The sequence below is a fragment of the Carassius auratus genome, chromosome 50 (genome assembly GCF_003368295.1).
Source record: "Carassius auratus strain Wakin chromosome 50, ASM336829v1, whole genome shotgun sequence".
Classification (NCBI taxonomy): domain Eukaryota; kingdom Metazoa; phylum Chordata; class Actinopteri; order Cypriniformes; family Cyprinidae; genus Carassius; species Carassius auratus.
The window spans coordinates 11,018,451-11,033,619 of NC_039292.1; the positions used below are offsets into that span (position 1 = coordinate 11,018,451).

Consider the following 15,169-nt stretch of genomic DNA (forward strand, 5'->3'; position numbering starts at 1 on the left):
TTATGATTTTCAGTTGTGCAAAGCCAAAAGGAGAGACAGAAGATGGATGGGGTTTTTTCTCACATGCGCTCACGTTTTCCGGGGAGGAGGAATATGACTCATTGGCTCCAGGCGTTGAATCTTTGTTTGGACTCCCAACCAGAGATCCCATCCCCCAAAGAGAGAGAGAGTGACTGTGAGTCCTTACTTGCTCTTTACCGTCACAGCCACCAACTTCCTCACCGCACTACGGCATTAGTGTGAGAATACCAGTGGACGCAGACCACCAGACATGTTTTTTTTTCTCTCATTCGCACTGTCTGAAAAGACCAAAGTGCACCAAATAATGCGTGATGGAATACTGCCACAAAACCTCACCTGCTGTGGGGCTTTTAGAGAAGCAACATTTTAGAGTGCAACATTCTTAACACACCAAGTGAACTACATTGGAATGTTTTCCTGCCCTGCCCCCCTCACCAGGGTAACTTCACCAGCTATGCAAGAACAGCCCGAGCGTAAAGGCATCACGTGTGCAACCCAACACGAAACAGAATGCGGTGTCTTATCGAGTCTCATTCATTCATTCGACTTGGTCCACGTACAACCAGCTGTGCACATTGCAGTCGGTCAGGGGCAGATAAGGATAAGCCCCGCAGTGGGGCTCCGTATCCAGTGATACAGAGAGAGACACCAGCAATGTACACACTGAATCACTCCCATGTGCCACTGGCTTCTGGTACATGCAAATGTTTCCACACTGGTCTGTTTACAGTTGCGAAACAATCAACAGACCTAAATATGGGTTAGAAGTCGTAGATACCCGGTCCATAGGTCATTATAATGAGAAACATCAAAATCCAATAAAGAAATAATTATACTTGTAAATGGAAATGAAGGCTATTTAAGGAACAATGTATGTAGGTATGTATGCATATGTGTGTGTGTGTGTGTGTGTGTGTGTGTGTGTGTATATATATATATATATATATATATATATATATATATATATATATATATATATATATATATATATATATATATATATATATATATATATATACACACACACACACACACACACACCTTAATTCTCATGTAGCATGAAATTACTTGACTTTATTATTATTATTATTATTTGTAATTCCCATTTCCAGAATATATAATATGTATAATGTATAAGAAATATTTCCCCTCTAATCTATGCAAAACCTTTGAAAACCCAGTTGAAACAATTTTACGCGTAAATGAACTTGTACTTATTTTGGGGCGTGGGGGCGATCCCTTTAATTAGGGGGCTCAGACCCTCCCAAACTCCCCCTTATTCACACCAGGGATGCAGCATATGCTGATAAAACGTCTTACATTTTAAAGAGCGACCCAACCCTATAATATACGAGAGGGAGGAGCATCTGTGGCGTCATCCCATCCGAGCCAATGAAGTATAAAAAAGTTAGTAACGGTGAATAACAAACAAACAAAAAAAAAGCGCTCGGAGTTGACATTCTGTCCGGCTGTTGGAATGAAACCGATCCGCGTGTCCACGTGTTTTGTTAATTTGCATATCGTTTTAATATGTAAGCGCGTCTCCCCAATCAGCCGAAGCTCGCTTCCAACAATGACTCTATTTGTCAGATTCGGATCTGAACGCACAAATCGGAAAGCTCTGCGTTTCTGCACCCGCCCTCTCAGACACGTTGCCTTGGGAGAAGTAACACGGGGCCACACACACAACTGCAGGTCTGCATCACTGAAACCACGTACACCTCTCTACAGAGGCTCGATCGGCGCTCCGCTTGTGTTTGGATATACTGCTGAAACAAAGGACAGTGCGACCATTCGTCCCATCCGGCTTGAGGTAGGATTCACGATTAAATCCCGGCGATCGCTTCTCAATTTTGTATTTTTGGGGATGTAAAAATATCACACATAAAGGAACACCGTTGCGTTTATTAATTATAAAGTTCAATGTATTTGTATGTATGAGATGTTAAGATGCGGCTGCGTGAATTATTGTAAAACGGAGCAATTTTTTCATCTTATTCTAATCTGAATATCATTTTATAGCTACTCATTAACGTATTTATAACGTTAAATGCTATAATTTATAGTTTAAATGCATGATTCGGACTTTTATTTGTTTTTATTAGATTTACAATTATTTTATTTTTTTTGGCTTTGTTTGTATCCGCTCCGTATTCGTTTTATGTAACATGTTTATATATAAAAAAAAAAAAAAAAAAAAAAAACCTAAATGCGGTGGTCTTGTCTTGGAAGGGTGTATTAAGGTGTTAGTCACCATCAGGGCCCCACCCTCAGTTATCAGACAGGTACATTAATTCATAGGGCTTCTGTTTTATTTCACAGTCGCTTTAATATTAATATCCCTGTTGCCTATAGCAACCCATATATTACTGGCAGGCGTAACGTTACAAGAAACACGTCTCTGTTACACGACTTCCTACATTTGTAGTCGCGCTAAATGTCGCTATTTAATAATGGGCACGTGCCCGCTTTGTCTACGTTTACACTTGTAGCAAAACGTAAACACGCACGCTTTCAATGGTTTTCATTGTTTTGTTAAATGACCGGGCCTTTTATTTTATTAAAGGGCCTTTTCATCCGCGTCCCCAGCTGTCGACAAAACTTGTATGAAGTATCCGATGTAACGTTAGGCAGTTTTTCGATATGAAAGAAGAGTGTGTTCGCTAACAGCAGTCGTTTTGTTTGATAAAACTTTTTGGCGAAACTGGTATTGAGAAGAAAAAGCTGCTCAGCAGTTACCTCCACTCGGAAAGGCTGATCTTTGCGACCGTTATGGAGCCAATAAGTCGCGTGCTTGAGGTAGAGTTATTACATAATGTGGCTTTATTGGCTGGGCAGAACTCTGGCTCAGCAGTCCTTGTGTTGCAATGATTCCGAGCAGCTGATGGACTGATGCCCAAGCTATGTGAATGTGCTTAGGCAATCTGAGAGTCTATACACTGTTAATGTATATAGTTTTGCATATACAGTTTATGTATTGCATTGCACATTTATCTATAGGCTAACTATATATTTAGGTTTAACACTACGACTGTATACATCTATTTGTTCTGTACAGTGACAGTCAAGGAATTGATATAGTTTCAATTACTTGTAGTATTTATGGTCAGTTATGCAGTGTTGCTATTTTTAGTATTTAACCTTAAAAATTAATAGTTTATATGTTACAACTTGAGGCACGGTTTAGGTCTCCTGACAGTACAGTTTATATAATGTATATATTTTTTACTTTATAATTTATTTAGTCATAAGTATGTAAATCTGTACACATTCTGTTGATTCATAAGAAGCCATCCACTTTAAAAAGATGAGTGGTCAGAACCATTTGCTTCTATACGACATGTGACTAAGATTCATGGCTTGCCTCGTTTAACACGATGACTAAACACTCCTGTATTCCTCAAGGCCTGTCTATTATGAATTCCCAAGAACTGATGGAATTGATAATACAAGCAGAAAAAAGATCTGGTCCCAGCTGTGTGTTATTGGACTATTTTCAAATCACCCTCTTTTAAAAGCAAGCCCATAAAATGATTTACTTTTAGATGTAATCAGCAAACACTACCTGGATTTAGGTAATTCATGAGTCTTAGCATTTTATTAATAAAAGACCACAGAAGGAATTGGCACTATTAAAACGCTTATTTTTAGGTCCTTTGTTCCATATAAATTGGTGGTCACCGTGATTTTGGCGTTCTGGTCTTATTGAATAAACGTATAGGGCTTTTTATTGTTATTTTTTTGTCACAGCATTCTAGTCCTGTAAGGCTACATTTTCAAGTCTTATGTAATTAGGTGCAATCAGAACAAACAAATGCATGTGCTGTACAGGACACACATTTATTCCAAACAGACTGCAAAAAAACAAAAATAAAAAACACATTCTAACATCTTAGCTTTGAATAATAAATAAAGGACAGTCTCCCCCTGTTTCGACAACATTAATTTAATTTTTACAAAAGCATGTATACGTTAACTTTTTTTTTTTTCGTTCTGTTAATGCACAGAATTAGATAGAATTAATCCTAAATGTCAGTTTCATGAGTTCTCTGCTCTGTTTGTGAAACAGCAGTACGTCTGAGCCTATATGAATTCAGTATCCCAAAGGTTTTGATTGGAGATGTGTTCTTAAGTTGTCATTTTGGACCACTGGTATCTGCAAGATTATGAACCTCGGAAATGAGTCTGAAACAGATGGTTAAGTTTTTGTTTTTATGTTCATGCCAAATGAATACAGTGAAAAAGAGAACATTCTTAGACAGTTTCACAGCAGTTCAGGCCGTATTGTGTAACGGTGTTTGTTTTCATGGAAATTGTCTTAACATTTATGGAAATTGGATAATAAAGTACTTTCTGTTCCCCCCTCACAGGTCAGTGATGGTCCGTGCTGGTTAGTCCCTGCTTCCTAAGATGTCAGCTTCAGATTCGGACTATTCCATTGACTGGCTGGCCAGTGACGATGAGGACAACGATAGTGAGTTAGAACCAGACTGTACCAAAGTGCAGGGACAAACCACTTTGCCAAAACCATCGAGGGTCACCCAGGGGGCCCAGACTTGCCAGTCATTCTCAAAGAGGAATGGAGATCGAGGGGAGGTAATAGACAAAGAGAACATGAGCTCTTTGGGAAGTTCTCCTTCCAGCTGTGATAGTACCGACTACAGCGAGGACGGTGGTCGTTCTCATCTGGGACAAGAGGCTCGGACCAATTACAGCCGGTGTCCTGAAAGCCCTGGTGGCAAAAAGAGGCAGACGCTGAAGAGAACACGGAGCCCCATGGTGCCAGAGCAAAGGGAGAGGCAGCTCACACCTGAACAAATGGAGAAAGACCGGCTGTTTGCTTGCAAGGTGAGATGTGCCACTTTTTTCATCTTCGGCTTGCCAGGGAAGTGGCATGGTGTTCTGAAAAGCACCCTTATCTACAACATGATCTACAGTATCTCCACCCGAGCAGAATAAATAAAAAAAAATGACTCAAAGCAGAACCACTTCCAGGAAGACCCCTCCTCTTTGCGTTTTTACTAGGTGAAATGTGAATGAGTCACACGAGGCCACTGAATGAAGAAATTTGATGTTTTCTTCTACCTTGTAGAGTTGCGATTGATAAATCTTTCCATTCCATTTGCTCAGATGTGTGAGAGAGTAGATTAATCACTTTGTTTGGTATCACAGTGTAATTGTTCTTCTGGAAATGATGAGCTGTACAAACGAATGTCCTAACGTGTTATTTTTGGTTTATGGTTATCAACAAAGTGTCCTGTCAACATCCTAAAAAGGAAAACTCTAGAAAAACAGAATATGAAAAGCTCATCATGAAATAACTGAAAAAAGAGGGAAATGCTGAATGATGCTCTTTGTTTTGCAGTGCTTTGAGCTGCAGTGTTACATTCACCCACTCTCCTCAATCCTCAACGGCCTCCGCTCAGGCAGATACAGAGAACGTGAGTAATACTTCATTCGTTTGTATTAGTCTTCTGCATATGCCTTGATCTAAAACCTTTCCTAGTTAGATCAGTGTACAAGGAGAACAACCAAACTAGAGGCAGGGGGCCTTAGTACGAGAAGTGTGTCATGAGATTTGGGACTGAGATGTGTCATGAATAAACATAAAATGAGGCTCTCATATCAACCACAGTCATTTCCTGGTGGCAAATTCTACCTCGCTTAGTCATAATAAAATTTCTATGATTGAAATATGCACCTCTTAAGCCGTGCAAACCGCACAGCTCCAGAAATACCCAAGGACCTCGATTAAAATACTAAAGGCACTATAGAGCTAAGCTCAAGGGTTTGGGTTGGCTGTCTCCTATGTGTGCCTGACAAGTGGGAGGTAATATTCTAACATTTTATGTGGCTATTATTACAAATAACTACTGTAAAATCTGCACCGTCACACTGCGTCCTAAACAGATGACAAAGTGTGATTAAAAGTCACTAGTTAACTAGTCAAGGGACACTTTTTTTTTTTTGTAGGTTACTTCATTTCCCATTCATGTAGCACTGCCCACACAGCATTAAAACCACACTCTCCATGCATATTAAACATCAAACCTACGTAGACAGGGAGATACTAATTGTAGAAGTTAAGAAACATCTGAAGGATCCCTCAAGTCAAGTCAAATGTAAAACTGTGAAAGTGAATCCATCTGAAAAAGTGTGGCATTACTGTTATTAGTTTTACGCCTTCTAACGAGAACCACCCACGCAATATTCTGGTTGATTGACTGTTACACTGCACAGCGCTTGTACTTTAAGTGGAACAGCAAAATAACTTGTTACTGAAATCCTGATGCATAGCGGCTGGTTGGGACACAAATTGCTGTAACGCCAACAGATGGTATTTGCAATATTGGGTACTTAAAATTTTTATTGGCTAGAACCCCACATGTGCTAGAAAACAGGTTGCATACTAGGCAGAAGTGTTTATAGGGGCTGTGTCTGGGACTGCTGTCAGTGCAGGGGCTCTGGGTGACGCTGGACTTCCTGGCCACAGAGATTGCAAGTCTGTCCTCCAATGTGCTTCACAAGAACCCATCTGCCTTGTAGACGTAGCAAAGCCTGTCACATGCAATAAGCTGGCATTGCTTGTAAAAGGAAGAGTTTAAGCTGCATCTTCTTTTTTTTCAGGTCTCAGCACTTTCCAAGAGAGTGTGGCCATGGACCGCATCCAGAGGATAATGGGGGTCCTGCAGAATCCCTGCATGGGGTGAGTTTCCTGCTGTTTCTCCTCTTTTTCTCTCTTGGGCGGCTTGAGGGTGGGCTTTAGTCCGCACAGCACTCCATCACGGATCGATCAAATAGATGTTGTGTCCATTTACTTCACTGGTCTCAAACTCAATTCCTGGAGGGCCACAGTTTAGCTCCAACCCTAATCAAACTCTTCAGGATTACTAGAAACTTCCAAGCAGGTGTGAGTTGGAGCTAAACTCTGCAGAGCTGTGGCCCTCCAGGAATTGAGTTTGAGACCACTGATTTACTTAATCTACCTCAATCCTCTTTCAACTTCTTGTGAGGGAATCTTGTGTCAGTGCTTTGTGTTTATGCACCTTAGAATCAGAATCACATTAGTGACAAGGTTGAATTCTCCCATCGCTTGCGAATGACTTCTATGCCCTCTGGTCTGGCTCTGAGTCTGTAAGTGAACGAGTCAAGGAAATGTAAAAACACGTGGCCTCACAGCATGATGCTTGGTCAAAGAGGACCTACCACCACTAATCTAAAAGTGTTTGGACAAGAATAGAACTCAAACGCAGGTTGTTAAAAATGTCCCAGCTCCCTTGAGGAAGTAGCCCATCATCCGATTGATTAGTCTTTCTCTAGCTAGACAGTGCAAAGACTATGATGTCGTCTTTGGGAGGAGTCAGTGCTTCTCTTGCATCAAATGACCCCATAATGGATCAGGATGGGCTTGGGTGCGTCGTTTACTTTTCGTCTTAACTGCATCTGGCATGTAGCCCAGGCCTTCTGTCATTGTATTGCATTGTGCTACTTCACGAAGTACAAAATTCACATGTGAGTGCAGCGTCTAGAACATCTAGTCCATTGGTGTAATTTGGACCACATCCAGCAGTGTCGCAACCTGCGTGGCATGAAAACACACCTGGCAGATAATACACCTGAAGCGAGCCGGATTAAGGGGGTATTGAGTGGGGTCTTAATTCCGGTCATTTTATTGAGGCTCTGAGCCAAGTCATATTCAAGCAGACACGGGCACCTGACCCCCATTAACATTTACCTATTACATCACGCCAGCTGGTAAATCCCCCAATAAAAAGGCACACCAGAAGAGGGACTATAAAAACTAACTTTTATGGCAGTAGTCATTTAAATTTAAAATACTGAGAATGGGGCCACAGCAGATTTTTTTGGTCACGTGACTTGCATTAATCCCCATTAACCATCTGTTGGGGGCTGGTGTGAGTCAATGGGCACCATGTGCGTGTGTCTGCATCACTGCTCCTTAGCGCAACTATTTATTTTCCCCGTGACGTGGACACCAGTGCCCCGCTGCAGGCTTATGTCTATATTTAGAGGCTAGAGAAACAGTTGCGCTCCATGCCACGTGTGTGTACAAACGTGTGAATCAACACCGGAGCTGTTCTCATTTCGAGAAACACGTTTTGTGTGTCTACAGTGTGTTTATGCTTAATGCAGCATACTTGTGGTCAAGTGTTCTTTCAACTTGCCTGACACCAAACGAGGTGTTACAGAACAGTAGATTTTCACTTTCAGTTACATCAATTCTCAAAGCTGTTTTTTAAGTACATCAGTGGGTTACCAGACTCTTAAAAATTGTCGTTCCTTGTGCCATGCAGAGAGAGGTATGTCAACATCATTCTGAAAATGGAGGAAATGTTGAAGAACTGGTTCCCTCACATAAAACCTCAACGAAGCGACCAAGCCAACACTGCAGCGCTGATGGAGGAGAAAACCCCATCTAAAAAACCCAAGGTAAGGCTCCTGAAGAACTTTCATGAACACGTGTAACTTAAAACCGACTGAAATACCCATTATAGTTTGGACCAGAGAGGAACAGGACAGACAAGAAGGGATTAAAAGCTATATTTACAGTTGTACACATCTCATGTTCACTAAGAACAATGAAGGGAAAGAACAGGTAGTTTTGAAATGCTTTCACAGGACAAATAAAAGTCAGCAAAGTTGAAGGACACATTTCGGCTAAGAACTTGAAACATGAGAAAAAAAGAAAAAAAAGATATTTCAGTCTCTTTTAAACCATTTGTCTCAAAATCATTGATTGCAAAGAGATCCTCAGAAATGTTTGCGACGAAATCTTAATTCTCCTTCTTTCAATATTTCGCAGTTGTCTCCATCTACATCTCCCCTGCATACTGGCACTGCAAACCCTGCCACCACAAGTGCCCTTTGTATGGGCAACAAAGCAATGAGAGTCGGCGACCTCACTCTCCCACGACCCTACTCTGCAACCAACCTAAAATGGCTCCACACATCACCCATCTGCTCCCTGACAGCCGAACAGGCTCAGGGGACCGTTCGGAACTTTCTAACTGCCCACAGGGACAGGGATGCAACACAGGACAACTCGGTGTCCTCCAGCACGGACCACCTGTGTAAGACAGAGTCTGCTCCCAGTCGACCACCTCCAGCCAAGATTAACGCGCCATGCCTTGAGAGACTTCTTAAATCCACAGAGAGTATCATCACCCAGAAAGGCCCAGTGGGCTTGGGTGGCATGGCAGCTGGTGGATGGTCCTAGTCCTTCGAAAAGGCTCTGTGAGATCAGAGCCTAGCTAGAGCGTGACTGCCCCCAGCTCCCAGCAATCCCTTGCCTCCATTCCAGCCTTGCGGAGAGGCACAGAACACAGCAGAGGGAGTTCAGCACAGCCCGGTGAAACAGAAACCTGTTCAGTTACGAACTGAAAAGTGTTTGAGTGTGATCTTTGTGGGTGTCTGATGTGTACGTCTGCATCTGTTTCCTTTCTGTTGAACTGCAGAGTGAGTTGTAGCAGTGTGCATGAGCGGGGTGGGGTGGGGGGTTTAGAACGGTTTTGTGATCTTGGCTCATCTTCATACTTCACCTTTTGAGATGGTTTCCTCTTGAAACAAAGAAAGAGTAAAAATCTCCTGTGGCGGCAGCATCTGATGAGGCAGCGTATTGGTATCTGTGAAAAAGCTAATCCCTAGACATAACAATGCAGCCTTTATTTCCAGAAAGGGAAGGCAAAAGAGGGAGGAGTTTAATCTGGGAACACTTCAGATATTCCAGTGTGTTAGTGATCTCTAATGTAGGCGTGGTTGAATGTGAATTTAATGCTTTAGTTTGCTCTTTAAATCCACTCTCTAGAGTTGATTTGATGTGACTGTTACTTCATAAGTTTAAACTTATAGCTAAGTTTTTTGGTACAACGGTTCTACCTCTATCTGACACCACGTCTCCGGAAGTGTATGGATTCAACATGTACATACACGCAAGTAGACTCAGAGCGAGGAAACCTCATAAAGTGCATCAATACAGAGATCGAAACACGCCGGACTAACACGGGAGTCTCACTTCACAAAAGAAAGCTCTGGAGGCTTGACTGGTGCCATTGTAAAGAATGTGAACTGCAAATTTTCATTTTTTTTTTAGCCTCCCAGTTCAAGGGCATATAGTGCCTGTCAATTCGATGTCAAACTGTGCCTCTTCACTGGTTTTGAAGGGAAAGCGTGAACTATCCAGAATACCTGACCCCTCTGAAGGATGTACAAAAAGAAAATCAGGAACCTTCAAAACTCCTGCCATTCATTTTTTGCTAACAAGTAAATTATTTGAAACTCTTGCCAACTACTTCCTGTGGTCGTTTGACGCAATGACATTTCGGTTTGCCACAGAGCTGGACAAAATCTAAGAGGGAAAAGGTATTAACTGTGTACATATTTGGAAAAGTTGTTAATTTACCCTTGAAAAGTGGCCTTTATAGTGTAATATTTTATACTTTCAGAAATAAATGTGGTTATATTTGTTTGCTGTATTCCATTTGTCTCAAAGCATTTTGTGTTTCAACTGATCACAAATGGTGGACTGTTAAGGAGTTTTTAAGGGACAGTCTAGACAGCAGCATAGCCAAAATAATGCAGAATGTAGAATATTTATAAAATAGGGATTAATAGATTATATATTTTTTTTTATTATTCAATTAAATCAATGTCATAACTTAATGCTGCGCAAGTCTGACACTAATTTTTCACAAGCATTTCTTTCAGTTCAGTCAAAACAATAACCTTACACCACATCTAGCCTAATTTGGCAGTCCTTGTGTGCATTGTTTTCAGAATGGCTTTGATATTGCACCAGCAGACAGCTGATCGCAGACCTTTTTATTTGCTACACTCATAGACGCTCTGATATGAAGACCTCTATTCAAACATCAAAACCGCCAAAGTCTTCAAATTTCTCTAACAACAACCCTCCCAAACAACGCTCCACTATGAAGCAGATCTGAAAATTAGCTTTTGCTAAATCATAACTTGACCTTAAAAACTGAATCTATTATCTGTCAAAGAATATTGAATAATACAGGATTGGTCTCGGGTGATTAACCACTCTACAGTTTCTGGGAAGGCGAAGGTTGAATGAGGAATGGAGAAATGCAGAATAAAAGCCACATCCTCTGGAGAATAGAAAAGCAAATGTTTTTCTGGACACTGAGTCATTCAGATGTCCTCCTCCTTGATCCCCTTCTTTCCATTTTCCTGCTGTGCAGAAAATCAAAGTCAGACACTTACACAATCAGCCAGGCGCATTGAGCTGTGGCACTCATTTCACATTATATGTACTAGGAAGAGGGTTCATTTTGGCATCCTGTCCACTGAAAATTTATAAAGAGAAGTGCAAATGTGAGCTGATTAACAAATTACACTTCTCTTTTACTAAGAAGACTGAGTGGGAGTTATCCAAATTGCAATGACCCAAGCCATTTTAACTGGAAAGATGTGATTCATGTGCCAGTAAGGTCATAAAGTGGTAAACTCCCAATATTAGCTGCCAGATTTGAGGTATTATTCATGAAACAGTGCTACTGGTATAGTCTTATTATCTGGTCTTACCCTGCAATAGTCTATGAGGATGACAGAAACTGTCTTATGGGGATAGATCCATACCAGGGCACAAATCACTTCCTCTTGGCAAGGACTATAACTGTGGGCTGCTCTCTGTGGAGTAATTTTAGTATAAACATGAGTAGAAGGGATGTATGATACAGTGACATCAATATTGTATATTAATATAATGGCTGATATTTAATAAGGTATGACAAGTTCTGCATATTTCTACATTTGTCACAATCTAGTTTTGTTAATTCAATAATAAAATGAATGTTTAATAACACTAATAATGTAATAACATTGATAATCTTTAGAAGATCTCAAAATTAATGTGTGACATATGAGGAATTTGTTTTCATGACAGAAGCTTCTGCAGTGCAACAATGACAGCGACAGAACAAAATACAGGTAGTAAAAAAGGAATAACAATATACAAATTTACAATCGGATGTGCAGGTATATTCCAATATACAGTTTTGTATGTACAGGTAAATTATGTGCAGATTTGAAGTGTAGACTGAGTGTTTGTGTCAGATAAATAAGTGTATGAGTTCATAAATAGTGTTGTGTGTTCCAGTTACTGTCAAGTGTTCATGTGATGGATTGCCTGGGGGAAGAAACCTGGTGCTCAGAGCTCTGTAGCTCTCTCAAAGAGGAAGTATGCTGGATGTGAGGGGTCAGAAAGTGCCCTTTTGCTCACTCTCGATGAGTACAGTTCTTCAAGAGTGGGGGGGGGGGGTTGTACCAATGATTCGTTCAGCAGTCCGGACTATCCTCTGTAGTCCTCTGAGGTCAGATTTTGAAGCGGAGCTGAGCCAGACAGTAACTGAAGTGCAGAGGATGGATTCAACGATGGCAGAGTATAACTGTTTCAGCAGCTCCTGTGGCAGGTTGAACATCCTCAGCTGGTGAAGAAAGTACAACCTCTGCTGGACCTTTTTCACAGTGGAGTCAATCTGAATGTCCCACTTCAGGTCCTGAGAGATGGTGGTGCCCAGGAACCTGAATGACTCCACTGCCGCCACAGTTCGGTCTATGATGGTGAGTGGGGGGAGTGCAGGAGGGTTTCTCCTGAAGTCCACTATCATCTACACTGTTTTGAGCGTGTTAAGCTCCAGGTTGTTAAGACTAAACTAGACAGACAGCTCTTTTACCTCCTGTCTGTAAGCAGACTCGTCACCGTCCTGAATGAGGCCGATGAGTGTAGTGTCATCTGCAAACTTCAGGAGCTTGACAGAGGGGTCCTTAGATGTGCAATCGTTGGTGTACAGGGAGAAGAGCAGTGGGGAGAGGACGCAGCCCTGGGGAGCTCCGGTGCTGATTGTACGGGTGCTGGATGTGTATTTTCCCAACCTCACTAGCTGCTGCCTGTCTGTCAGGAAGCTGTTGAGCCACCACTGACAGACGGAGGAGGGCATGGAGAGATGAGTTAGTTTGGGCAGGAGAAGGTTTGGGATGATAGTGTTAAAGGCCGAGCTGAAGTCCACAAACAGTATCCTCACATAAGTCCCCGGTCTGTCTAGGTGTTGCAGAACATAATGCAGCCCCCATGTTTACTGCATTATCCACATACCTGTTTGCTCTGTAGGCAAACTACTTTGTGATGGGGATGATGTTGGAGCATTTAAGCGACTTGGCACAGCTCCAGTGATCTGTTGAAGATCTGTGTGAAGATGGGGGCCAGCTGGTCAGCACAGGATTTCAGACAGGCTAATGTAACATAATCTGGGCCTGGTGCTTTTTTCCTTTTCTGCTTCCGGAAGACCTGGCGCACCTCATCTTCGCTGAACTGAATTGCAGGTGTGGGGGGAGAGGGGGGCTGCAGGATGTGTGAATGGTCATGTGGAGAGGTGTTCAGGATGGGTATGGGGTGTTTTTTCAAACCAGCAGTAGAACTCATTCAGATCGTCTGCCAGTTGTTGATTCTCCACAGTGCTGGCGGATGGCGTCTTGTAGTTAGTGATTCATAGTGAATCGCTGAAAGTGTATATATATATATATATATATATATATATATATATATATATATTTTTTTTTTTTTTTTTTAAATATACAGATTGTAGATTAACAGTAGGAGTTGTGTAGGTCTGGTCCAGCCCAGATTAGTTCAGTTTCTGTCATGTGAGGGATGTAGTCTCGTTTTCTTTTGCTGTTTCCATACACATTTAGTCCAAACTAAGTAAACAGGGGGAAGTTAATTTAAATAGGAGGAAGAATGACATGCTCAGGTTCAGATGTTTGCATAAACTGAACATTGTAAATCAACTGATGATGGCAGTTTGGCAGAAAGAAAAAAAACACTTTTATTCTGCGAGACAACAGTTTTTAGGAGAAAGGTCAGTTGAAATTGCTCATTTGATATTCACTTCACCACAGCAACACCAATAAATGGATGGAACTTCAGTAAAGGTCACTTCTCCTCTGATGTTCGAAATACAGATTCTGTAAGATACAAGTCATGATACTCACATTATCTGAGTGCGAGAGAAATCATAAAGTAAACCAAGGCAAGTTCACTTGTGTCTTTTGTGTCTTTTTGTTAAAAGTCTTAGAATAGACTGGCTCTGCTATTTAACAACAGTGAGGCTCATTGGCTTTAGCCACTCATCTATTTAAGTAACTCCAGTTGCGTTTGTATTTCAGAAGGGGAGACAGGAAAAGTTCTACTCATTCATAAGAATATGTGAAAGTCATCATTTAACAGAGTCAAAGCCAAAAGTAACATTAAAATTGATACTTTGACTTCAGAAAGACCACAGGACTTAAAGTCAAGACTCGTTGGGTTTTATGCCAAAGAAGGACAAGCCCAAAGCTCGTATATCAATCCACATCAAAGACAAATGATGAAAAAGAAGCAGAATGATGGTTGTGTAGGCTGGTGAAGATTTACTTCTATAGCATTTTTGCTGCAGCTGATTCATTTTGTTGGCTGTTGGTGTGAGGAAGACTATGGGCACACACAGTTTTCATGTGTTTTTAATGTTGAATTTAATGAAATCATGTTATATACCATTATACCATTTGAGATCAATACTATTTTGGTCATTTTGCTAGCCCACTGTTGATGATTACTAATTATATTAGTAACCCTTACATTGATAATAAAAAAAAAAAACTCAGCTAGTTATACTAAAACATGCTTTGAATGTCATTTTCTAAAAGAAAATATCAGTGAACCCATTTGTCCTTTCTGAACGTCTGCCTTTCTTTGAGTAATAACACCTATTTGTCCTCATATATGTGAGGCGAGAAGCATTGTGCCCACGCACTTAGTAAATTGCTCATTAACTTGTTAGTAATTCAACAGGTAATTCATCCACACCACACAGATAATGATCTCATTTTCACAGAGGGGCACTAAATAACTGAACCATCAGATATAAAAATAACCATTGCCATTGCAATAATCACACCTTGCCTTCAGAACATTGTAACTGCTCCCTATTTCTCTTGAAATGATTCCTACTGTTACGTGCACAGCAGTACCTGATGTTCTTATAAACTTCACTGTGTTAATATTAATTTTTCATACTGATTTTTCATAGGTGTTTCACCTGTATTTTGAATTATGCATTATACTGTG

General features: G+C 41.0%; 1 protein-coding gene across 1 annotated transcript; it reads left to right on the forward strand.

Annotated features, from left to right (window-relative positions):
• The first annotated feature begins 1,466 nt into the window (after positions 1 to 1,466).
• LOC113066992 (circadian-associated transcriptional repressor-like) lies at positions 1,467 to 10,514 on the forward strand. The gene is made up of 6 exons (XM_026239163.1): positions 1,467 to 1,834; positions 4,392 to 4,869; positions 5,387 to 5,462; positions 6,649 to 6,727; positions 8,337 to 8,472; positions 8,846 to 10,514. The coding sequence occupies exons 2-6, from the start codon at positions 4,432 to 4,434 to the stop codon at positions 9,257 to 9,259; spliced, it is 1,143 nt and encodes a 380-aa protein (XP_026094948.1). The 5' UTR covers positions 1,467 to 1,834; positions 4,392 to 4,431; the 3' UTR covers positions 9,260 to 10,514.
• The last annotated feature ends 4,655 nt before the right edge of the window (positions 10,515 to 15,169 follow it).

Coding starts and splice junctions, on each gene's coding strand:
- LOC113066992 (XM_026239163.1), top strand. CDS start 4,432: ATGTCAGCTTCAGATTCGGACTATTCCATTGACTGGCTGGCCAGTGAC. Junction 5,463..6,648: donor CTCAGGCAGATACAGAGAAC/GTGAGTAATACT, acceptor CTTTTTTTTCAG/GTCTCAGCACTTTCCAAGAG. Junction 6,728..8,336: donor CTGCAGAATCCCTGCATGGG/GTGAGTTTCCTG, acceptor TGTGCCATGCAG/AGAGAGGTATGTCAACATCA.